Source organism: Molossus molossus, unplaced genomic scaffold (genome assembly GCF_014108415.1).
Source record: "Molossus molossus isolate mMolMol1 unplaced genomic scaffold, mMolMol1.p scaffold_m16_p_2, whole genome shotgun sequence".
Lineage (NCBI taxonomy): Eukaryota > Metazoa > Chordata > Mammalia > Chiroptera > Molossidae > Molossus > Molossus molossus.
The window spans coordinates 135,181,875-135,208,161 of record NW_023425355.1 but is presented as its reverse complement, the minus strand read 5'-3'; the positions used below and the strand labels follow the sequence as shown (position 1 = coordinate 135,208,161).

At 44.4% G+C, this 26,287-nt stretch overlaps 1 protein-coding gene across 2 annotated transcripts in view; it reads right to left on the bottom strand.

The window, feature by feature from the left end:
* Positions 1-239: 239 nt before the first annotated feature.
* SH3KBP1 (SH3 domain containing kinase binding protein 1) overlaps positions 240-26,287 on the bottom strand; it is a 361,419-nt gene continuing 335,371 nt past the window's right edge. For both annotated transcript variants that reach the window (XM_036271031.1, XM_036271032.1), the window contains 5 exons: positions 14,224-14,333; positions 10,606-10,734; positions 6,552-6,823; positions 2,749-2,812; positions 240-1,766 (listed from right to left, as the gene is read on the bottom strand). In XM_036271031.1, the coding sequence (XP_036126924.1) occupies positions 1,725-1,766; positions 2,749-2,812; positions 6,552-6,823; positions 10,606-10,734; positions 14,224-14,333 (617 nt within the window). In that variant the 3' untranslated portion in view covers positions 240-1,724. The remainder of the gene's footprint in view (positions 1,767-2,748; positions 2,813-6,551; positions 6,824-10,605; positions 10,735-14,223; positions 14,334-26,287) is intronic.

Here is a 26,287-nt window from a genome sequence, read left to right as displayed (position 1 = left end):
AAAGCTGCTGAAAAGACATGGGAATGAAGGGTGGGAGGTTTCTTTCTTTACACCTTTCTCTTCTCTTAACTCCCTTCTTTAACCCTGGCAGACCAGCTGTCCAGCCTTTGTACATACTCTGGAGGAAGTAGCAGCCTCATGCAGCAAGGATGAAAATGTAGGCAAGAGGAAGGTGGGGGAAGTGAGAAAGGAAGAGACTTTTATTTGTAATACTTTTGATGATCAATGACAAGTGGTGATTTTTTTTTTTTTTGCATCACTTCTTCAGTGTTATTAAAGCTCATTCTTTCTGGTTGTGAAAATCTATTACTGTTTATTACTTTTACTCCAAAACTCAGGAAATAGACAAAGCAGCTTTTTAGAAACACATAAAACATCTTCAGGGGCCATTGAGGGACCACCACCCCAAATCCCCAAACAATCTTGCAATACAGTATGTCCCCTTATTTTCAGCTAAAGATGAGAAAGCAGTCACACAGACTAAGGCTGAACTGTTCATTTCCTACAAAGGTAAAGCAGACAAGCAAACACCAGTTTCCTGGGGAGGGAAAAAGCAATTAAAAAATGCCAGAAAGAACCAATGACTACACTTCAACAAGAGCCCCCCACCTCCCACTCCCTTGCACCTAAGGAAGGGGTTACAAGAGATCGAGGCAAATGACATGTGAGTACAGTTGTAACAATAACACACACAGATAACCCAGTGCAGGAAATAATACAACTCCCCCCCTTGTTTTTATTTGCATTTTACTTTTATTTATTTTTGCTTTAATAATGCATATTCTGTTCACGCAAAAGGTGCAAAGGACAGGAAGCAGAGGTTTAACTTGGCTGATGAAAAATCAAGCAGGGGTGACATTTCTAGTTTCATGAACAACCTAAAACTAGGAGAACTTAAAAATCGCAGTGGGTACCACAGAGCAAGCCCAACTTCACAGCTGTCTCCTCGTAGGACCTTTGGCTAGAGGAGAGAAGCTTTGAAGACAGTGGCCTCTAGTGGACCTTGATAAGTGGCTAAAAAAATTTATTTTTGAATCATGGTAGCTGCATCACAAAAGTTCCAATCAAGAGGGTGGTAAAAAGAAGGCACAGATCATTGCAAATACCAGATTTTCTCTTTCTCTTTTTGTAAATATACCATCACATATAAGCTAAAATTGATCTCAGGGTGGTGGGGTTTGCTGGCAGGGGAAGGGACGGGATGGACCTAAAATTGCATATGTAATAGACTCCTACAGGGGACACAAAGCGAGGCAGCTTTCCGCCTGCAGCAAAAGAAAGGGACACTTGCTCCGGACTATGTGTAATACAAATACTGGGAGAATCTGTGACAAAACACGATTAAAAAATCATAAAATTATAAAGCTTGTAAACGAATAATCTGAAATTACATTTTATTAATGGAAAATATCATCAAAATAGTACCACTATGGACTAAACTGCCTGAGTTTTCGTTTCGTATGAGATCTCATAGTAAAAAAGCCTTTAGCACAATTTGCTCTGTTTAAGTCACAACCAGTGCCACACCCAGGACTATACCATGGGGAAGAGTCTCCTCTTGGATGGAATTTGTGTTGTGCTATCAAGACTTTTGTGCTAATCTTTCAAACAGGGGCATATTGAGGCAAATCTTTAATCATTTGGCACAAAGTTATTTTGGCTGGGGCGGAAAATTTGAGTCTTGGACTCAGGATGAATAATGCGACATTTCATTTATCAAGTATTCATTTTGATTGAAGAGCTTTCTTTATGTCATTAACTTCCATCTATAAAGAAAAAAAAGAAGAGTCAACAAAATCAGAATGAATTGGCTGGTCTGTTAGAAGCTGGAAGATAATCTACCTGGTTGATTGAAAGAAAATAATCAACCTGATGAGCTTAAAGGCAAAAATGGGTAAACTGACATCTGAACGAAGAGTTGATAACGATGCCAGAAATGCATAAACCTAAAGAACAGGCACACAGATAACGATGTGCCAGGAAATGGTGGATGCTTTAATTCTCAGGCTACCAGCATCCAAAATTTATCAAAAGCAACAGTAGTTCCTGGCCAGAGGGTGGAACAGGCTGTCCTGACACGCGGGACCACCTGGTAGTGTTGGAAGACAGCTGTGGTTGGGCCCAGTGGGGTGTCTGTTGGCACCCTCCAAAGTGATGACAAGCAGTTAGCTATCCTTTCTTCAAGCAGCATGGGTCCTAATCACCAATAGGGGCACCAACTGGATGAAAGCTGAAAGTCTTCCTTTGGCCATTTGGTAACAGCTAAGTTAGATCAGAGGCTGGAGGGGTACAGGGCTCTGGGGCTCTGGCACCCTGGCAGGACTGACAGAGCCATCAGGGAGAAGTAAAATGATGAACAGCAAGTGCCAAGTGTGGGCAGCTGTGGTCCTTGGAGTCCCAACGATTGCATGACAGAAGCCAGCTGGCAATGAGGTCTCCCCAGTGCCATGTCCTCTGGCAGTTACTACAATGAGGCTTCTGGAAACCAGGGGGGACTTTTCATAGAGGAGATGTTTCAGGTAAATTCCAAGTGAGAAAGCCAGTTGGGGGCACATTTACTAATGTCTCCCTTCCCCCCAAACCTCCTGGATCTCAGGAAAGGATATGAAGTGAGCTTATAAAATTCTAAGAAAACTGCCACAGGAAGTGTGCCTAAACCTGCAGAGAAGTAACAATCATATATTTTCAAAATAAAGCCCTGATGCTGACCCCTCCCCCAAATGCGCAGCAGTACCCCAAGGGACCCACCTGCAGTCGAAGCCGGATTTTCTTCTCTTCATCCAACTCTAACAGTAACTGCTTAATCTCTCGTCTGAAAAGCAAAGAACAATGAAATTAAACAAAAGTCCAGACTTCCCCAATAACAGATAAGAAGCCTCTCATCATTACACAATCCATCTGACCGTTTTACAAAGAAAATGCAGACAGAACATTGTTTTCTTTGCATTGTTATTGCTTAAAATGTGTCAGAGACGGAAAGGGTTGCCATTATTTCTGGGCTCCCAAAATATTAGTAATCAAACAGTAGGTCAGAAATGGCCTTTAAGATTCTTTAGTCGAAGCTTCTCCTAAAAGAAGATGGGGAAACCGAGGCCTAGAGAGGTGGCCAACTGCTCAATGACTAGACTCCAGGTATCCAGGTTCAGATTCTTTTGTCTTCCTTCTCTGCTATCTCGACTAGAAACTAACTATCCCTTTATTATAGAATTACTGGTTTAAAATTTTTTTCTTTATTGTTTAGAGAGAGAGGAAGGGAGAAGGAGAGAGAAATGGAAACATCGATGAGAGAGCCTCCTGCATGCCCCCCACTGGGGATCTGGCCCACAACCTGGGCACGTGCCCTGACTGGGAATCAAATTGGCGACCTTTGGTGCATGGGTCGATGCTCAACCAGTGAGCCACACAGGCTGGACGAATTACTAGTTTTTAAATGCACTTACATAATAATTTTCATTGTAGACATTTTTACCATTCCATATATATTATCTTCATTTCCCCAGAGTTTTAAATTAATAAAAGGTTACTGGTACATTTTTATGGATTCTCACAAAATCCTACAAATAATGATATCTAAAATCTCAGAGGTAAAATAACTGAACTATTGCTATGGTAATCATGTCATAGATAAAGTAGAGGATACACAGCCTAATTAATGCCCTCTCCAAACTTAAATGAAGTGAAACAAAACTAATTATTTTGCAAACCCAGGGCTCTATAGTAAGGACACTGCAACCATCCTAATTGGTCAGAGAGCTGTATTCCATTTTAGAGTATAAAACACTTTGTTTTACATGTACACCTTTACAAACTAGATTGGAAAAAAAACAAAAAAACCAAGGACTGCAGAAACAGCACAACAAATAAGGTAGAAGTTATATTGCATTTGCTCACTCCAGATGAGCACCAATGATGGTCCCTAGACTTGGGTCCATGTCCCAACACTGTTGTCAACACGTTAGGTTCACTGACATTCACCAATGTGACTTGTTACTATACAGGCATACCTCAAAGATATTGGGGGTTTGGTTCCAGACTAACACAATAAAGTGAGTTGTAATCTTTTTGGTGGTGGAGGGTCTTGCTTTCAATTTGTTAAAAAAAAAAATTAAAAACAAAAATGAAACATCGGTGAAGCTCAATAAAGCAAGGGACAATAAAATGAGGCATGCCTGCATGTATTCAAGCACATGCTATACAGTACTATCTCAGTAGGCACTACTTAGGGCTTAGAAAAGATGTATAAGGTGAGGTCCTAAGCAAATAGCAAGAATCCAGGAAGACAATGGCAGGCAAAGCCTCAAATGGTCCAGATGAGGGAAATCAGTTGGGGAAGGAGGTGCAAAAAAGTCACTAAGTTTTGAACTAGTAAAATAGGCCATCAGTCCACAAGGAAGAAGGAAGATGGGAGAATTGTTGGAGGAGAGTCAGGGCAGAAGAAGGGAGGTGAGAACCAGCATGTTTGGGGATGAGTGGAGTAGGCACAGACTTGAGCTGAAGGCTGAGAAAAAGGTGACACCAAGAGCTAAGGTAGGAGGCATAAAGGCCAGGCTGAGGAAGGCTGCAAAAGGCAGGCCTTGAAGAGGAGCCACTGTGACATGTTGATTCGAGATGACGGCTGGGGAAAGATAATTCTGGCCAACTATGCCCAGGCTCCACAGTGCAGAGATGAGCACTGGCGATTTTGCACTCAGATGCAGGCAATTTCAGACATTCAGGAAGGTTCCAGGCACCTTTCAGAGGGCCTCAAGGGCTGAAGTCCTGGATCCAGGCTGGTCTGACCCAATGGCGGTCCTATTCAGAAGGTTGAGAATCAGTGCTCTGGGATGTACTGGGGTCACTGTCTAGGCAGGAGACTAATGTCACTTGGGCACAGATGGGGCCTTTGGGTATCCAAACCTATAATGTGCAGAGCCAGATAGGAGGTGGGAACTTTAAGGAGGTATAGACAGCATGGCTGTCCCTGGGAGACCCTCTCTAGTTCCACCCTGCCTGTCTGCACAGTTATCTGATGAGCCCCTTCCAGGGAGGGGGTAGATCCAGCCTGGGTGGAACAGAAGCTGAATAGACCCACGGTGCTCCAAGTGAGTTCCATGGACCTCTCATCCTAGAATGCTTGCAAATAAAAGGGGTGGGGGGATTCTGTGATAAAGTATGTTTGGGAAACACTGCACGTGCTATCCTCTCCATCTTCCCAATGTACAGCAGAGGCCCTGAGCAGTCCTTCAGAGAAGAAATTAACTTTGTTTAACCCAATTATTCCCAAAAGTACCTGGCTGCAAAACACGTCAGGGCCTTCCAGCCCTGTGTGGGGAGGCAGGTGCTGGGGTGATCTCCCACGGCTGTGACTGTGGGTCTCTGGCCCCATCTCCTACCACAACTCTAGCCAGGCAATTCCCCATCCAGCAGGCCGGGTGCCAGGGATGCACTGACCCACCACCCACTGGGCCGTTCTGTGTGCCCACGCTGTTCCCTTCGCTGGAGTGCTCTGCTCTTGGCAAGCCTGGATCATCTTTCAAAATCTTACTCAGGAAATAATTCCTTGAGATGCTTCTCCCCACCACCCCCGTTCCCCAAGAAAGAGCTGATTCCTAAACCCTCTGTGCCTCAGTTTACTCAGAAAAGTACCTCCTGACTTCTAACCCTTTGACTATTTTTGTCACTGCATATAGTATCCTGGGTGATATTTACGAATGCTAGTTATTTTTGCTTACAGCTTTCTCCCCATTGAAGTGCTCCTTGAGGATGAGAGGTGCGGAGAGCGCATGTGCGTGGGTATGCACGGAAAGAGCCCCCCCCCCCCCCCCGCCCCGAGTCTCGGGAGAACATCTTGCTGAATGTAATATTTTGGGTTTAAAGATTCCCTGTGTCTTTTCATACATGACATTCCCCTAAATGTAAGCTAAGCCCTACACTGGACAGCTAACTGAAGAAACTGCAATTTTTCTGATGCTAGAGGAAAAGCTGGCTGTTGGGCTGATTAAGAAGTGGTACATGTGCATAATGTATTTTATGGGGATTTAAAGATCTTTTCTTGCCCTGACCAGGTGGAGCATTATCTCATACAACAAAAGTTTGTGGGTTCGATTCCTGGTGAGGGTACATACGTAGGTTGTAGGTTCATCTCCTATCAAGGCATGTACCAGAGGCAACTGATCTCTCTCTCCCTCCCTCCCTCCCTAAAATTAAAAAAAAATCAATAATAACATATACTCAGGTGAAGATTTACAAAGAGAGAGAGAGAGAGAGAGAGAGAGAGAGAGAGAGAGAGAGAGAGAGAGATCTTTCCTTTCAGCAGCTGGAAAGAAAGCACGTCAGTCCCGTATGCCCCTCGGCCAGTTGGTGCCCTTCCTGCATGCAACAGGCCCAGGTACACATGGAGCTGAGCTCAGGGAAGCCTCTTGGGTTCACACCCACTGCCACTCCCTGCTGCCACCATCACAGGGAGGCTGGCGCACCCTCTAGGGCAGGCTGGGACCCAGGCTTGCAGACTAAGCCCTGGCCCAGGAGAGAGTGACCCAGAGGCAGATGAAGAAGGGGCCCCAGACACTCACTTCTGCTGGTCCTTCATGGTCTCGATGATGCTTCTCAGCTCACGGACCTGCGTTCTTAGCTCCTCCACGGCCGCCTGGCTGCTGGCCACAGGCTCCATCTTTGGTTTTCCTTCCGTGCCGAACAGTGATGGGGAGTTGGCTCTGTGTCCAGCTGTTCCCAAAGAGGTCGACAGTGGGGAGGGTGCTGCCGATGACAGAGTGGCTGGTCCGCCACTGCCACCTGCAGCCATGGTCCCCGGCTTGGGCGGCAGGGGTGCTTTGTTGTCAGACACCTGTGACAAGGGAGGGCAGAGAGGCCTCAGGCCTGGGATTCGTGTTTAGCAAACCCGCTCTACATCACTGCCCCCACCTCCTCCCACATACTCCCTACTCATTCTGTCCCCTACAAGCCCCCAGGGCCTACGTGGCGCAGGCATCCCCCTTTCCGTGATGTGCCTTCCCTTATATGCTTTACATTCGACCACCTTTCCGGCCAGGTAGTTCCTCTCTGTTCAATGTACACGCCCAGAGTCCCACCTACTTGCTGGGCTCCAAAAACTCTGAATGAGGAAAACATTTTCCTGGCCCTCCAGGAGCTCAGAACCCAGTGAGATGTAGACAGACAGACCCACCAACACCTTGCAGATGAGAGAGGTCTGCACACAGGGACGGAAGCAGAGAGCTGCAGAAGTACATGTCTAGTGGGCACAGCCAACAACTGGAAGGGTGAGCTGGGCCAGAGAAACTGCCAGGGGAAGAGAAAGCCATGGGCGTGAATAGCACCGAAGTAGAAGAGAAGGAGCCCCATGATGGAAGCTGGGGACTTCCCCAACTGAAGAGGTGGGGAGAGAAGGCAGAGCCCGTGTGGACTAGGACGGAGTGGTGAGAGAGGCAACAAAGCCAGACCAGAAGAGGAGCCTGGGCTATAGAAGCGCCCTGCAGGAGTCTCCAGAAGGAAAAACAACAACAAAAATCAGTTGGATATGTAGGTCAAGGGTGCTGAGGGCAAAACTGAGGGGAACCCACTTGAGTGAGGGAGACTGAAACCTGAGCAAGGCAGTCGGCACCTGTCTGAGAGATGAGGGGTGTGGCTTGCAAGTTTAGAACTCTTTCCAGAAACTTGATGAAGGAAGGAAGGAAGGAAGGAAGGAAGGAAGGAAGGAAGGAAGGAAGGAAGGAAGGAAGGAAGGAAGGAAGGAAGGAAGGAAGGAAGGAAGGAAGGAGAAAGAGAGAGTGTTCGCAGAGAAGCCTCAGGAGGAGACAGGATCGAGGTTTTGTTCATTCTCAAAGGTGAGGAAGACCCTGAGCTGGAGGAGATGCTGAGGGAAAGAGCCTGAGAGGGCCAGGCTGGAGACGGAGGAGACAGGTGGAGAGGGCTGGATGGAGAAGTATCCAGAGGAGACCAGCAGGCCATGTGGCGTGGGCAGTCATGGGGTGGAGGGAAGAGGGGCCCGGGGCAGGCCTAGGGGAGGAGGCGGCAGCAAGGGAAGGTGAGATGTAGATAGGTAGGGAGGACAGGGCATTGGGAGGCGAGAGGGTGAGTGACAGGCAGTCAAGGCTGATGGTGAAGCTGCTGGAACTCGGCATAGCAGCAGACGCCCAGGGCGGGAGCCAAGAAAGGGCTTGGCTGGCATGGGGGAGGCAGTCTGGAGTCAGACTGTGCTGGAGGGAGAGACTGGGCAGAGTAAGCCAGAGGCATATGGGCCAGCATTCCCAGCCTCTCTGCTCGCCTTTTCTCTGCCAAGTTACCACTGAGGAAAAGCACTTTCTGCTGCCAGATAGGGATCAGCCATTCCATGCTTATTGTTTGTAAGAGTTAGAGTAAGAGGGAAGAGGGACTGACATTTATGGAGCACTGGTCACATGCCGGATGTCAGCTAGACAACTGAAACAGGGATCTGTTGGCACACACGTTTGACCGAGCAGGAAATGGAGGCTTAGGGATGTGGCTGAGAAATTCCCCAAGTCTCATAGCTAATAACCGGCAGAGCTGGGATTCAATCCTCTCCTCCTTCAGCTGGACCCTCAAGCCTGGTACCATGGCTGTGGCTGCCCCAGTCTGGAAACTCACACTCTTCTGTCTTTATTTTCTTTGCTTTTTTTTTTTCTATTCGTGAGTTCACACTTTTTCACATTTCCCGTCCTGCATCTCATGTACCTCCCCCAACCCACCAATGTCCTCACACTGACTGGCTTCCAGGCATTTCTTGAATGAATGCTTCTCTGAGCATTTCCTACATGAGCTGCTTTCCAGACCCATTTTGGCTAACAAGTGCTTCTTAAAATCCTCACAGAATAGAGGCCACCATACACCTTCACCAAATTAGTTCAAGTGGAGTTTCTAGAAGCAATAAACGACATGACATGACGGCTGCAGGGAAGTGAAATAGGCTAAGAGAACTGTGAAAATCAGAAACGTGAAGAGCCACTGCCCACCAGTAGATGTCACTGTAGTAACACCTCAAGGATGTCTGAGAGGTGGAGAACTCAACTCTAGGGCTATACCTATGGTTGCCAGAAAAAACAAAACAACCAAAAAAAAAACAGGTCTAAATCCAATTTCTGCAAATGGAATTCTTTTATAAAGGAATAATGCTTCGGTTTTGTGAATAATTACAAGTGATCTGTTTTTATGGGATATTTTTGCCTACTGTATCAGATGTTAAAGAAAATGTAGACATGTAAAATTTTAAATCTATGAGAAGGAAAAAATCCCACATAATCTTTGATTTCTTTGAGTTAATTCCTGCTTCAAGTGCCTTTAAAAATGACTGCAGCCCTGGCCAGTTTGGCTCAGCAGTTAGAGCGTCGGCCTGCGGACGTACTTCGGTTGCAGTTTGTCCCCGGCCCTGGTTGGGGTCGTGTGGGTGCCAACCACTTGGTGTGTCTTTCTCACATCGATGTTTCTTTCTCTCTCCCCTTCTTCTCCCTCCCACTCTATCTGAAGATAAATGCCAAAATGACCTCGGGTGAGGACAAAAAAAATGACTGCAGTTTTCTACTCGTAGACAGAAAGTAGTTGCAAGTATTTATAGGAAATAATTTTAACTGATTGGGTTGTCTTAGCATAAATTTCAAAATCTCAGTCCACATTCATAGGACGAGCAGAATGTGTACAGGGTATCCCCTCAGAAGCCACACACAGTTGCTAAACAATGTCTCCTTTGGTTCTCACAAGTCAACAACTTAAAATAGCTATACCATCCCCTGGGCAGGCAATAAAATTAAAATGTTTTAGATCATAAAGTCATCCTCATAAATTCAAATCACCTTTTAAGATACCACTATTAGTTATTCAGATTCCTGAGTTGCCAATCATAGTTTGTGACACCACCAGTTTTGAACGTAAAAGTCAAGATGCGTGGCCAGGAGACATAGTATTTAATACAGTTAACGTATTCTTTCTAGATACCGCTAGGCCTTTTAAGTTGTCTTGGCTTTTGAGACAGCGATGGTGTGTGAGGGCATTTGTGTGTATGTGTTGATGGCACGAAGAGGAGGTCAAACGACAAGGGGAAAGCAGGGGAAATCATCAATCGACCTTGTTTCTCAGGGATTCGGCCCAGTTTTGGAGACTTTGTAACATGCCTTGGGAATTTTGATGACTACTAATCACTGTCACTAAAGAATGACAAAAACTTGCATTGTCTGTTGCAATGGACGGAATGTTTGTTTCCTCCCAAAATTCATATGTAGAAATACTAACCCATTTTGATGGTACTTGGAAGTGAGGTTTTTGGATGGGATTAGTGCCCTTAGAAAAGGGACCCTAGAAAGATCTCTCACCCGCTTTCTGCCGCCTGAGGATACAAGAAGTTGGCAGTCTGCAAGTCAGAAGGCAGCCCTCACTAGAACCTGATGGCACCGGCACCCTGAATATCAGACTTCCAGCCTCCAGAAATGTGAGAAATAAATTCTATTGTTAATAACCACCCAATCTATGGCTCTTTGTTATAGCAGCTTGAACTAAGACATCTATTTATCCTTGTCTGGTTTATAACTCATCGGCAGAACATACATGAAAAGGCAGGGATCCCATGCTGTCGGGACGCCCTCACCATGGCCGGTCACTCACTTGGGATATGGTAACAGTCTTTGAAGTTTTCTTTGACGTGTCCACTCCTCTGTGTGCAAGCGAAACGTGTTCCTCTTTATCTTCTTCAGGACTTGGGGAGTCAAAGATATCAGGGCTTGAAAGGGAAGACTGGATAAAGCCAAAAGAAAATGCTTTTGTCAGAATTACACCTTAGCTGACATGACTTTTGTTAACATACTGCTGTATGCTTTTCAAAGCACTGGACACTTGTATTCTGTTTGTCTCCTCATTATAACTTCCAGGAGGCAGAAAGTGTGCTGTTATCAGCACAGGAGAGATAGTGGCAGAACTGGGGCTAAGAAGCACGATTTCCTACACGAGGGATTGTTCTATGGGATCTTTCAACTGACACCCATTGGTCATTTCATCCATGCAAGCATCCATCATCCAACTTTTCCTGTTCCCTCCATTCCTCAGAGCCTCCCTCCTTTCTGTAAACATTTGCTACCATGTGCCAAGCTCTGAGCTTGGTACTGAACTTCATGGTGACATGCCAGACACAATTCCTGCTCTCAGGAGGGAAGGACACACAGGTTGAGAGGAGGCTGCCTCTAACCTGCCTCCCCTTCACTGCCTCCTGATCCCTTTCCAGGGCCACTAAACCAGCACAGTGAAGTGCCTAAAAGGACTTTTCTAAGAGGAAAGGGTTTCCAAGGGCAAGAGGTCACCAGGCCTGTGGTCTAGTGACCACAGTTTCTCTAGTCCCAGAGCACAGTCTTCCTGCCAGCACAGCAAGTTCACACCTAATTTGGTACCTGCTGCTACATCTCTGCCCTCATTGCTAATGACAATCAACATCCATTTTGGAGTCTATCTTTGCAAAGGTATATTTACAGAATGGCGGCGTCTTTTGGTAAAATATGGGGATAACACTCTTACTCTTTCTGCCTCGCTGTGAAGATCAAAAAAGCTGGATGAATGTGAACCAACTCACTGGAATTCACTTGATCATAAATGATCACTATGCTAGAATTTTCCTAGTTTAGGACAAAGCAAATGAAAACAAGAGTTCCTGTGGCAAGGAATATTTTTAAATGAAGACCCTTCCAGAGATCACTTTGGGTGAGCTCATATTCAGCCTTACTTCTGTGCTTTCTACCTCTCTAGTGCGAAAACAGTTCTATATAGAATCCCCACGTGGCACCGTTACAGAAAAATTCCGCCTACAAATACTCTTCGCTTCTTCTGTGTGTCTGCTGACTAAGGCAGAAACCTAATACGTTTAGGAAATCTGTAAGAAAAAGTTTGAAAATGAAAAGATCTTGTTTGTTCATCTTTATTTAATCTGAAAATCCAATTACCTACAATAACATCCCCCAACGAAGCTTTCTTATTAATCTAAGCTTAACTGCTCAACCACCTTACATTGCCTGAATCCTTTCATTTTGAGATTTTATTCAAAAAGTTTCCTTCTACGTAACTTATGGTTCATGACCTGCCAATCAAAGCTTGCTCTTGGAATTCTATAAACAAATATCTCAAACTAGGGTGAGAGGTCCCAATGGGTACATTTCCTCAGTCATTCCCTCCTACGGCCTTTTAGGACCATGTCCACTAATCCCAATTTGCTATGTAAAACCTACAGGTGCTAATTGGAAGAAGACTAAATAAACATGAATTCAATGTACATATTCATATGGTGGTGGATAGCAATGAATGAAAGAGGGCATAGTGATTCTACTTCTTTAAAACACAAATGGTATCTTATTGTTTTAAATCCACTAATAAAGTTGTCCCATATAAAATGCCAAACTTCAAGTCACTGTGCCATAAGCTTCCTGTGGGCAGGGCCTTTGTATGTCTCATTCCCAGTTGCAGCCTTGATATCTGGCACAGAGCTGAGCCCATAGGAGATAGATACCTATACATATTTGTTGAATGAGTGAATGAGTGAATGAATAAATGTACAGTCTAAACACACAGCAAAAATGAAATGCCTTTACCTGGTTCCCCCAAATATATACAGATTCCCAGATATGGGATGTATGGACCAAGGGCGGGGTGGTGGAGGGTAATTTGCATTTCTTGTACTTAATTCCGGATGTCTCAAGGTCCCCTAGATCTTGAAAAGTTGGGAAGAATTTGGAGGGAAAACAAAAATGATGGAGGATTTATAGAGAAGATGTGGAAGGTAGAATTAGACATTTAAATACAGAGATACCTAGAAGCAATTAAATAGCTTGTGTGTCTATGAGACATGTTAGGGAGGGTGTGGGTAGGGGACAGGGAACGGGGAAAGAAGATGGTATTGACACAGTACTCTATATAAGAGGAAAAATGTAAGCCACTTTTTCGTGTCTTTCTTCACAAAAGGTGTCAATGCATAGTTAAGTTTGTTTCATACAAGAGGAAACGACTCAAACTACACTTCCAGACTCAGAAGATATGAAAGAAGAGGTTCAAAGGAAGTGGCCTTTTTTTTTTCTTCTAAATGATGACTGCTTAGAAATCATAAGTTCTTCTAAATGATGATCCGTGACGAGGTCCAAGTAGAAAGTGTCCTGGGAAACCTGCAAAAGGTTAATTCCTTGGTGTATCTGGGTGAAAGTATAAGAACTTAGACCTGCATTTCTAGTAAGAGCAAGGCAATGTGATATAGAGACAGAGAGACAGGGAGAGAGATAAAGATAGACACATATACACTGTTTGTGGAAGCGTCAGGATTTTTCTACAATGGTATTCACGTCAGTGTTTATAATGAAGAACTGGAAACAACATAAATGCTCAATGATAGTGCACTGGCTAGATCAGCTGTCGTCTATTCACAAATTAGAACACCAGGCACCCATTCAACGTGATGTTATGGAAGAATGTGTAATGACTGGGGAGAAAGGTGCACAATATAAGGGGAAAAAGTAAGTCCCAAACAATGCATACTAAGTGACTCCATTTTTGAAGAAACGATTTTACAGATACAAATAGAATTTTAAATAAAGGCTAAGGATACAGCAAGAGGTTAACAGTTCTTAGCTCTGGGGAGCAGGATCACAGGTAACTTTCTTTATGCATTTCATTGTTTAAATTTGGTACGATAACGTGTTACAGGATTCCAATAAGAAAGGAAGTTATTCAAAACAATCAAACAAACAAACAAACAAAAATCCTATGGGTTAGCCGGAGTGTTCTGACTGCTCTCTCCAACATGACCAGATGCCTCGCATGTTTAAAAACAATCTCCAAAAGGTCTGCATGGGAGAAATGGCCTTGTCATTGCCAAGCACTGTATAGTGGCAGAGCTTTCTTTAGTAGTTTTGTTTTGTTTACAGATCCATCCAGCCTGGTTCTCCTTTCCTACCATAAAACATGACTTTTTGTTTTTTTCTTACCAATCTCATTCCAGGTACAAACAAGAATCAGTCTGGAAGGAGAGAGAAGGAAAGTGGGAACAGGGAGTGCCCACCTGGCTGGCAGGCACATAAAGAATAAGTGGAAATACTGCTCGATTCCAGAGGACTCTCGAATCACTTTTGCGCAGCGGTGAATCTCATGACCTCCCTCTCCTGCTTGTCCTCAGAACAGTCACTTGCCTTAGAGTCCTTAACTAGAATCTCTAATGTTTCCGGTGTTTGAGCTGTAGAGAAGCGAGGAGACACTTACGGATGTGAGGGACTGGGATGGAGGCCGCCTCCCTGTGGCTTTTGGTCTGCTTGTGGTTGGGTGACTGAGTTTCTCAGTAGATGATACCACGGAGTCAAAACCTTCTAGGTCTAAAACAAAAGTAAAACAGATTTCTAAGAGCAACAATAGGAGTGAGGAAAGGTTCTCGCAACAGGCCAGAAAGCACGTCTTTTCCTTATCAATCATCCTTGATGCCTGGATTACATTTCATCATTTATGAAGGCTGTTTACATCCTCTGGTCATCCAATAAACATGACCTGGAACGAAGAATCATTTCCACCTCAGTTTAACAAGCTGACACGGAGGAGAGAGAAAGATGATTTTTATTCCCCTCTTCCACACCTACAGTCATAAATCTTGAAAAGCTACAGAAAGAGGAGTAAAGGTAGAATCCTCCCCGCCCCCCACACAAATTCAAGTTCATTTTGGTAGATAAAACATTCTTGCCGCCTCATCAGAAAAAACAGTTATCATGAGGTGCAACATCCTCAGACAAATGAATGCTGGTCATTGATTCCAAAAGACAAGAGAGCGCAGGCTCCTCCTCTGGTTGTACCACAGGACTCTGGCCATCAGCTCTCACCCTAATGTTAGACTATAAACTCCATGGAGATGGAGATCAAATATCTGCTTCTCCAGAAAATTCACAGAGCCTGGCACCATTCTCCTTCCAGAGGCATCAGTCAATGAAGGCATCATCTTCTTCGGTCAGCAATATGCTTATTCATTCACTCCATTGTGATTGAGCAACTAGTCCATGTCCCACCACCCTCCGCCACACACACACACACACACATACACACACATAACACACACGCACACGGCTCAATACCAAGCCTACACCAGTGAGTACGGTGGACACCAGCCTGCCCTCAGAGAACTCACATCTCTGTGACTAATGTCTCAGACAAATGTAGAATCATTCAGTCAGATTGTCGCTGTACCTGGCATGTGACTAGGAGGAAGGCCTCTGCCTGGATTTTGCTACCCTCTTCAACAAGTGATCAGGCCAAGCGGTTACCTGGATCTACAGAGTCTGGGGGATTTACAAATGAAGTGTAGATACATATGTGATGCACAGAGGAAAGGCTGGCTGGAACGGGCCAACCTTGGGACCCATTATTGCTTGTGACTGGGGCAATGTCATCTCTTCCTGAAAAGAGTACTGTGTTTCATATGCTATGCCAGGCACTGCCTTCCCAAACCATTTCTCATTCTCCCTTTAACACAGCCTCAGTTTTGTTTCAGGGCGATGTGCCCAGCCCCTGGGCTGAACCATGTCTGGTCTAAATCAATCCTGCTCCTCTTCGCCTGTAATTGGTCTGGAGATGGCCATGTAGCCCAGTTTGGGCCACTGAGAAATAAAGGAAAGTCTACTGAGAGCCTCTGAGAAAGACATTACCTCTCTGGCTAGAGTAGCAAGGGAGTGGAAGGCCACTGTGTGGCTGCCTTTCTTCTTTCCTGCTTGAGATGTTGTGAATGGATAGGATGTCTAGAGCTGTGGCAGCCATCTTTTGACCATGAGGGGAGATCATGAGAATGGCAGAGCAGGAAACTGGAAAGATCTTGGGTGACCAACAAGCCCGATGACCCACCCACCAACCCTGGAATAATCTAGTGTTCAGACTTCTTGCCACATGAAATTAATAACCTTCTGTGATTGTAGTCGATTTTAATCAGATATTTTTTATTTGCAGCTGAAAGCATCCTAACCCATAACTGCAAACCTGCTGGCTCAGGACAGAAAAGATAAAAATTGTGTGGTTTTGCCTCTTTATTTTGGGGAGAGCTCTTTTGTTGATTGTTAGAATAAGTGGTTTGGCCATGTGATGGCGTTATTGTATCAATGAGCAGGCAGGTGTTGTCTGCAAATTATTTCCTTTAGTGGAATATGCAAAACCAAGCACAAGTCACTGATCAGGATAAACCATTACATTACACCTGGGATTATATGAAGTGACTTTATTCTAGCGCCTAGTGAATGAATAATTAGTCAATGAACTCATTTTATCGGGGCAAGGCAAGTATAACCAAAGGCTAACTATCTGCAGAGATAGCACGAAGGAAACACCAGTGATGTCAGAGGCCAAAGGGGAGCCAATCAGCACCTAGCACCAGAGTGAAGCTCCTAAGGGGCCCCACCTCACAAACCTGCTCAGCAGGACTCAGGGATGGTCCAAGACCTCCAATGCTAGGTGGGCCTCTCCACGGCCAATTTACTGCCCTGAACCTCTCAAAGGCCTTACCTTTAAGAACATCTTATTTTCCTAAAAGTTCTTCTCCTGGCCACACCCCAGGACTCACCTCTACTAACTCCGTGTTGTCTGAAAAGAAAATTCCCCATTACACACTTGGATTGATGTCAAAAGCCACAACCTGACATTAACATCCTTCAAATTAATTTTTTAAAGTCGTATTTCCCGTGATTACAAAAGTAATACATGTTCAATGTATAATTAAAAAAAAAACACATAAAATTGCAACAGCAAACAAAAGTCAACCATAATCTTACTGCACTGGGATAACCACTATTAGCTTTTTGGTATATTATCCTCCAGACTTTTTCTATAAATATTCTAGTTCACACTATACATAGCATTGCATTCTGTTTATTTCATTAACACAACATGCCACAACTCTAACATATGTTTCATAAATATTTTGATTGTTATATAATCTACTGTATTGCAATTCATATTTTACTGACTCATTCCCCTATTATTGGATAATTCATTTCTGTATCATTCCGCCCTCCGATTTTTTTTTATTACGGAAAAGTGTCCACCAATATCCTTGTATGCACTTTGCATACAATGGGTTTAGCAGGTTCTCATGGCAGATCCCAAACAGGGAGAGGGAATAAGGCCCAGGACAGGGAGGTCTGCTCAGGGAAGGGGGCTGGTCGTGGAGGACAGGAGACACAAAGATGGCAGAGGAAGTCTGGGGGAAAGGAGAGAGGACACAAAACTGAGGAGCAGATGCTGAGCAGGCAGCCAGGGGAGGAGGGGAAGAAGAGGACCGTTAATGGTTCCAGCAAAGAAGGCGCTGCTGAGGGCTTGGCTGTGTGCTACCAGGGGCTGAGAGGGACCACCTACATCATGGCTCTGTCCAGGAAATAGAAGCAAGCTCTGGAGGCAAAACCTGAGTACAGCGAAGCCATTAGAGAACAATGAAAGGCTAAGTGACTCTGATTCCCCACCTTGAATGCACAGTGGAACCACCTGGACAAGTAAAGACTCATGCCTGGGCCCCACCCTGGGGACAGACTGAATTCGTCTGGGGTACAGGGTGGGCATGGGTAGGTTTTCAATCTCACCAGATGATACGAGCATGCAGCCTAGTAAAGGAGCATTGCTCTAGCAGAGGCTGGGACTGAGGGGAGAGAGGGATAGGTAAGGACTTGACCAAGCAAAGGAGAGGAGAGGGAGCTGGGGCAGATGAGAGATGGGGTGTTCCAGGGCCCAGTGAGTAGACAGACTGCAGGGTGGGCCAATTGTCAGGAATAAGGATCAATACTGGGCAGTGCTGACCCAGTGTGTGTGTGGGCAACAGAGGCATCAGAGCAGTCAATCAAACTGGTGACCAAAGGCTTGGGTGATCTGTGACAGGTCAGAAATACTGCAGCTGAAGTGAGAAGGAGGCCGGTGAGGTGACCCAGCATACAGAGTGGGGTGGGAGAGGAGTGTGGGGAGCAGGTGGAATGGTCTCAGGTCCCCTTGGGATGGACTCGGTACATGCACTGGTATGCAGGGACAGACAAGTTCATGCCCAGAAAACATCTGCCAGTCTTCAGGGAGGACTCTATCCTTGCTCCCCGCCCACCCTCCTGAAATAGTTACGTCTCCCTGGGAGTTGAAGGTTTGATGGCATGTGAGATGGTGGTCTGTCATAAATCACACTCTCTCTCTTTTTTTTTTTTAATCCTCACCCGAGGACATTTTTCCATTTTTTGTTCAGGTAGAGTGGGGGGGGGGAGAGGAACAGAGAGAGAGAGAGAAACATCGATGTGAAAGGGACACATCGAGTGGCTGCCACCCGCACAACCGACCAGGGCCGGGGACAAACTGCAACCGAGGTACGTGCCCTTAGCGGGAACCAAACCCGGGTCTCTCAGGACCGCAGGCCGACGCTCTAACCGCTGAGCCAAACCGGCCAGGGCATAAATCACACTCTCAAAATGACTTAGAGGTGGCTGTCCATTTCCCGCACTTAGACTGTGAGCCCCAGGAGGGCAGGAATTCATCTTTGAACTTTTGCTGTCTAGCACATTCCTGGAGAAAACGTTCTTAATATTCTGCAATTGAAGGAACAAGCGAACAACTGAACAAGCCAATGAATGAAAAAACTGAGGTCAGGAAAAAAAAAACTCTGATTCCAGGAGCGCAGTTTACAGAGGTGACCGCTAGTGGGACATGGGGCGGCAGCGTCAGGGTGGAAGGCAGCATTCTGTGCCACAGCTGCAGAGCAGGCTTGGCTGGCCCATTTCATTTTACTGGCTGAGGTCTGCACTAAAAAGACCCGCACACGCAGAGGCCTGGCTACACTCAGCCAGTGTCTCCACGACTGATGGCCAAGAAGGCTGCCTTATCTGTCACTCAAGAGGGCCAGAGTCCGGCAGGGGGAGCGGCCTTTTGCTTCTTCGTGCATATTCAGCTACGTTTAACTTTCTTCAGTGTGAGCTTATGAAAAGCACTTTTTGGAAACAACCACAATACCAAACTGCCAGAAAGAAAAAGACACACCAAGTATGAGGTCATTTGCTGAAAGACGGAACCTCAGACCCCGAACTGCAATGCACTTCTGCTTTCTGACATTCAAGGGGGAAACTTTTCAGTAACCTAACTTTTCGGTGGCACAGAGCACGCTCTCATGACTGTGACCATGGTAGCTGAGATTAAGGCAGAATTTCCATGACTAACCCATTGTGGTGGGAAGAAAATGTCCCAATTTTCATGGTGGTTTTGAAATGAATCAGGCTGAAATTTGATATGAGCTTTCTCAGCCTGGCTGGGAATTTTTCCTCTTAATAAAAAAATAGTTTTAATGCCCATAAGTCAATCCAAAACTATTGAACTGGCAAATGGAATGGTGGGTGTTTTTTTTAAAAAGTCAGTTTCATAAGGATGAGAGGTTCTTGGCTTTTGTGATACTTGGAAGACAAACCCTCTGTAGACATACGGGGATAATTCATGTTGGACACAGAATCAGCTTGGAAAGGCCTCTGACTCTTCATGCCACATGGAATTGCCCATTTTCCATGAATTTCAGTCACACCCTATTTAGTTCAATTAGAAAATGTGGGCTCATTTTCCACGGGTGGGAGGGATGATACCAGTGACCACAGGTGACCTAAAGCACATCCATTGAAAACAGAGAGGAGAAAGAGTCAAAAGAAATAGACAAGCCAGCTGTCACCAAAGGAACTATCTGTGGGCTCTTAAATGGCTCTGTTTATTCATTGTGGCTCACTGCTCTGGACTCAAATAAGAGCCCTGGAATGGAAGTTTCCTTCAATGGAAGCCTGGCAACATCACTGCCTCCCAGTATCTCCGGAAGCCATGCTGCTCCTGCACGCCCCTGTCGAGGATCACTAAAGTGGCGGAACTTCTCGTCTGGAACTGCTCAATAGGTTTCTCACTCTAAGCCCCATACCACTCCATAGGCTGCCACCAGAGATGTTAAAGTACAGATCTGAGGATGTCCCTTTGCCGCTTGAAGTTTTTCCCAAGTTTCCACGAAATTCCAGTGCCTTGGCAGAGGTGGTGCCCACCTCTCTCTGTGTCTCTCAGGTGACTTCTCCTCCTCCCCTGGGCCAACTGAGACTTTTTCCAAGAAGACAGACTACACCCTAAAGTCTGGCTTGGGTGCTCTCCTAGTCACCCATCACTCCAATCACAGCATTTGACACCCTGAACTGACATTCCTTGTTGACTTACCTATCTCCTGCCTGGGCCAGGGAGGACACTGGCTGTTATCTCTGTCCCAGGCCAACCATCCTGGCTTGAGGTGAGTGTTCAATAAATGATTATTGACTACAGTAATAAACAACCTTTCTGGGCTTCAGTTTTTCTACCAGAACAAAAGAGAATTATCTGAGCTATCAGCTTTGGAGGGTTATTCTTTTGTAAATCAGAGATGATGTGAAAACTCTTTCAAATCACACAGGCAGAATTTTGTTTTCCTACGCCATTGATGGAGTTGTGGGATTTGGAGACAGAGATCTAAGAGTAAGGCTAAACCCTAATTTTAAAAACACACCTTTTGAAAAATTAACATTTAAGATGCGAAAACCCTAAACCCACAGGGTTGCCAGGGGGAAATCTAATCCTGCATGTAAATCATGTGACTAGTGTGGAACATCTGTGCACACTACAAAGATGGGCCCATAATTAGAGGGCAAATGAACACCTGTGCTAGCTGACTCACCAACCAAAAAATTCTCATTTGAGCAATGATCAGCTTTTGCAGGAAAATAAGCCCTCCAAAATGTGTAAGGATATAGCCGATTAGCTGTTATAGTCTCATTTTATAATCCAGGTGTGACGTTTGCAAGACACAAGCTGCTGAGAGTGAACAGGTTTGAGCTACTGTTTGGCCACCCTACTACTCCATGCTTTACGCATGCGTGCTCACGTAACCTTCTCCAAAACCCACGCTCTGTAGGTGCTGCTCTATTCCATAAAGGGAGAGAGGGAAGGTCAGAGGTTAGACTATTTACTCAAGGTTACAACCAGAATGTGACAGGGCCCTCATTCATTCATATCTGTGTAATTCTTTCCACTACAGAGCATTGGACAGACAGCAAGAACACTTGACCTTATTTCTCATTCAACCAACGGTGAATTCTGAGACTTGTTTCTACATCAGGAACAAGAAAAGGTACTAGGAAAAGTAATTTTCTTCAGTGAAGAAACCACTGTATGCTCTGATAACAAACCACTTTTTTTCCATATTATTCAAATGTGGTTTCTCTCTCTCTCTTTTTTATTAATTATTTTTTATTACAGATGTTTCTCCTTTTCCCCCCACTGATTCCCCCTCCCCCACCCTCTCTGCCCTATCCCCAGCTTTGTTGTCCATGTCCATTGTTCATGCACACATGCATATAAGTTCTGTGGTTTATCTCTCCCCCACTACCCCCTAAAGGGACAGAAAAAAGAGGCTGGCTTCCTTAAGAAAATCTCTGGCAAGAAATGGAAGGAGTTAGGCAAACTAACTGAGAACGCTTGGCTCTTCAGTACAAAGTAATGTTTACATGGACACTTAAGGCACTGGGATTTCATGGGAATTTGGGAAGAACTTCAAGCAGCAAAGGAACATACTCAGATCTGCACTTTAGCATCCCAGGTGGCAACCTGTGGAATGGTATGGGGCTTAGAGTGAGAAATCTATTATAAGAATAGGAGAGGGAAATAAGGAGTTTATTTACTCATTCACTTAATCAAATATTTATTAAGTATCTATTGCATGTCAGGCAGAGTGACAGTTTTGAGAATGAACGTAATCACTCTAAATCAGCGCTAACCATGAAAACTTGGCTGTGATGATCGGAACCTGCTATACCTATATTATCCAATATGGTAGCCACTAGCCCACATGGCTAATGAGTGAATGGACTAAATTTAAATAGTCACTTGTGGCTAGTGGCAACAAAGATCTCTATCACAACCCTACATCACAGTATTTCTTCTCATTCATGCTCAGTCCATTCACTGACGGCATATTTACTGAGCAAGAACTATGAGCCAGTCTCTGGGCTAGGCATAGGGAATACAGGGGTGGAAGCCCCATGGAGTTTCGAGCCCTCTGAGAGAGACACACAGACACACATATGAAAGAAAGATAATAAGATGAAATTAGCAATGATAGCATGGGGACCACATTTAGATCAGGGGAAGGGGGCTTAAGTCTGTCTTCCTGAAGTCTAGCACTGAGGAGAGGTAAAGTGCTTCATGTGACTCGATAATAAGCCATGTTAAGCAGGGAAAAGCAACTTTTATCATTTTCATGCCTTTAAAAACTGCTCACTATAGGCCCAAATTTCATATTCAAAAGGATTTAGTAAGTAATGTATTTCTTTTACTGGAAATAGTAGTTATGCTATTATTCACAATAATGTAAACCGAACCACCTTTTTGAGATGCCATTTGACAACACCCATCACAAAAGGTAAATGTGTACACCTTCAGATATTCCACTTCTACAAATTAACCTGTAGAAATGTTTGTGCAAGTGTAGAATGATATATTTATAAGGGCAATGGTCTACAGACTGTTTTGCCAGTGTACCTTCTAAAACAATTTGAAAACCCATGTACCCCCCTCACACACCTTAAGCTGCCATCTAAAATTTTGTATGAGTTTTAGTCACAAGGAATATAATTTGCTCTAATCCAAATATTTTATAACATAATTATGACACTGCTTTCTTAAATACATTCAATATGTATTTGAATACCACAACAAAGTAACAACCACCATCATTCATTTCAAAAGATCATGAATAAGCTTTTCTTTAACAGTTGAAAATTTTGCATCATCCCTTTTCCCTCCTTGAATTCATATTCCATCATACTTCTGCTGCTGAATTTTAGTCTAATTTACTATATTTTTGGCCTTTGTTAATTATCACCTTTTATGCTATAAAATGCATATAAGTGGAAATTTATTATTTTATTTCCTAAAATCGTAACGCTCTGTGTAAAAATTATTTTTCTTTTTGACTGAGTTATCATTATAATCATTATCACTATACAAATGATCAAAACATATGTATACACACATACCACACATTTTTATAATCGCTTATAAGCATAAAAAAGTAGAATTTTATCGGGTCGTCTCCCCCAGATACTTTATGCATAGTAGACGATCAACAAGAATGACATGGCTTGGTATCCATTTTATTCCTATTTTTCATTTTATAGTTGTAAATGCCAAGAAACTTTGTCCACATAAACAGAAGTAGATGGAAATGTAAAGAATTTTATTACAATGTCACTCGATTCTTTGAACTCCTTTCGAGTTATATATCAAAACTCAGACAGTGGTCTAGCATCATCAAGAACTATGTTTAACAATCTATCAATGAACAATGCAGTAGAGACCTTCTTCAATTTTGCTGGAAGCAAAGAATTAGAAACCAACTGACCTGTAAACGAAATTTTTTGTCAAGTTGATTGTCACTCAGTTTCTCAATTTCAACACCAATCTTAGAACTGTCTCTTAGTTTGCACCAGGAGTTTTATACCCCTGGACTGGGCAAGAAATTGTCTGTGCCATACAATGTAGGACAGGGTGACTGGGAAAGGGGAGTAGGGACAGGAGAAGCAGCATGACACCAGGGCTCTCAGGAGATAAGTATGAAGAAAGAGCATATAAGAAAATGAGCTCTCTTCATGGCCTAAAGTTTCCATGCCCCCCACCCCCAAGTTACAGGTAGCCCCATTTGTAGAACACTGTCCTAGGCTGCATTTTTGAAACGTTGTTTCCAGAGAATTGATTATGGTAGAAACATACAATGGAATATTATGCAGTCCTTAAAAATATAAGGTTGTGCCCTGGCCAGTTTGGCTCAGCGGTTAGGGCGTCGGCCTGCGGTCCAGAGAGACCCGGGTTCGGTTCCCGCTAAGGGCACATACTTCAGTTGCAGTTTGTCCCTGGCCCTGGTTGGTCATGCGGGTGGCAGCCACTCGATGTGTCCCTTCACGTCGATGTTTCTCTCTCTCTCTCTCTCTTCCTCTCTCTCCCTCCCACTCTATCTGTACAAAAAACGGAAAAAAAATATCCTCGGGTGAGGATAAAAAAATAAATAAAAAATAAAAATAAAAATATAAGGTTGATCTATGAGGCTTATGTGGAAAGATGTTAAGCATACATTATTTAGTACAACAAACAACAATGGATCAGAATAGTATGTATAATAGGATCACATTTTAAAAAAATCTATCCAGCCCTGGCCGGTTTGGCTCAGCGGTTAGAGTGTTGGCCTGCGGTCCGGAGAGACCCGGATTCGGTTCCCGCTAAGGGCATGTACCTCGGTTGCAGTTTGTCCCCGGCCCTGGTTGGGTCGTGTGGGTGGCAGCCACTCGATGTGTCCCTTTCACGTCGATGTTTCTCTCTCTCTCTCTCTCTCCCTCCCACTCTATCTGAACAAAATATCGAAAAATGTCCTCAGGTGAGGATAAAAACAATAAAATAAAATCCATCCATCCAATCATAGAAAGATTTCTAAATATATGTATAATAAATTAATAGTGATTATCTCAGGGCGAGACTGAGATACCAGGGGACTGTACTTTCTAACTTCCTGTGTTCTTTTATTTTTAATTGTTTTTTCTTTATTAATTTTTAGAGAGAGGAAGGGAGAAGGAGAGAGATAGAAACATCGATGAGAGAGAAAATTGACTGGCCGCCTCCTGCATGCCCCCCACTGGGGATCCGGCCCACAAACTTGGCATGTGCCCTGACCAGGAATCGAACCAGCGACTTCTTGGTGCATGTGTGGATGCTCAACCACTGAGCCACACAGGCTGGGCTTCTTTTATTTTTTTAAAGTAAGCACCTATTCTCTTTGTAACTGGGGGCAGTGGGAGAAGCTCTTTAAAATAAAGACACAACTGAGAAGACTGTGTATGAAATTATTGATTTCAGACACAGCTATCAAAATCTTAGTCAGCTGATTTATGTTATGTGTTCAAGAACTTTCCTACTTTTGCCCTGGCTGGTTTGGCTCAGCGGTTAGAGCGTCGGCCTGCGGTCCAGAGAGACCCGGGTTCGGTTCCCGCTAAGGGCACGTACTTCGGTTGCAGTTTGTCCCCGGCCCTGGTTGGTTGTGCGGGTGGCAGCCACTCGATGTGTCCCTTTCACGTCGATGTTTCTCTCTCTCTCTCTTCCTCTCTCTCCCTCCCACTCTATCTGTACAAAAAATGGAAAAATGTCCTCAGGTGAGGATAAAAAAAAAAAAGAACTTTCCTACTTTCCAATAACAGCAGTCATGGTAAGAATGAAGGTCGATGCCTGGTGCTTCTCTCTGTCTGAGCTGCAGCTATACCAGCTACCAGACAGAAAGCGCCTGCTTTGTGTCAGCCATGTCACATCATTATGTCTCAATGTTACAACAACCCTCTAGGGTAGGTGGGAGTTACTAACCCTGTCACGTAGAAAAGGAAAGTGCATCTCAGAGTCACTCATCCTAGAACTTGCAGAGCTAGGATTCAAATCCAAGAGCGCCTATCTAAGAACCCATGGTTTATCCACTACACCACTCCTTTTCCTCGATGACTCTGTGGGACTGTCTTGCCTCTCTATAAGGGTTTGCTCTAGGAACTCAAATTTATGTGGGATGGTAAACATCCTACCCTTTTACTTTTCTCTGTAAGAATTTGGGTGGAAAAAAAAAAAAATCATGACAAGTTTTTTTAAAGGTGAATGAATAGCCCTGGCCGGTTTGGCTCAGCGGTTGGAGCGTCGACCTGCGGTCCAGAGAGACCCGGGTTCGGTTCCCGCTAAGGGCATGTACCTCGGTTGCAGTTTGTCCCCAGCCCTGGTTGGTTGTGTGGGTGGCAGCCACTCGATGTGTCCCTTCACATCGATGTTTCTCTCTCTCTCTCTTCCTCTCTCTCCCTCCCGCTCTATCTGAACAAAAAATGGAAAAATGTCCTCGGATGAGAATAAAAAAATAAAATAAAATAAAATAAAGGTGAATGAATAATTTTAGAACTTTATAAAATTTATGCTATAACGTTTATACCCATAATTGTTAATAACTTAGACTTGCATATGGCTAGCAAATCTTTTATTTACTTATTTATTTATTTAATCGTCACCCATGGATACTTTTCCATTTACCTTCATATAGAGTGGGAGGGAGAGAGATAGAGAGAGAAACATCGATGTGAGAGAGACACATTGGTTGGTTGCTTCCTGCAGGACCCCGACCAGGGACAGGAACCAAACCACAACAGAGGTACATGCCCATGACCGGAATCGAACCCGCAACCCTTTGGTCTGTGGGCCGACGCTCCAACAGATGAGCCAAACC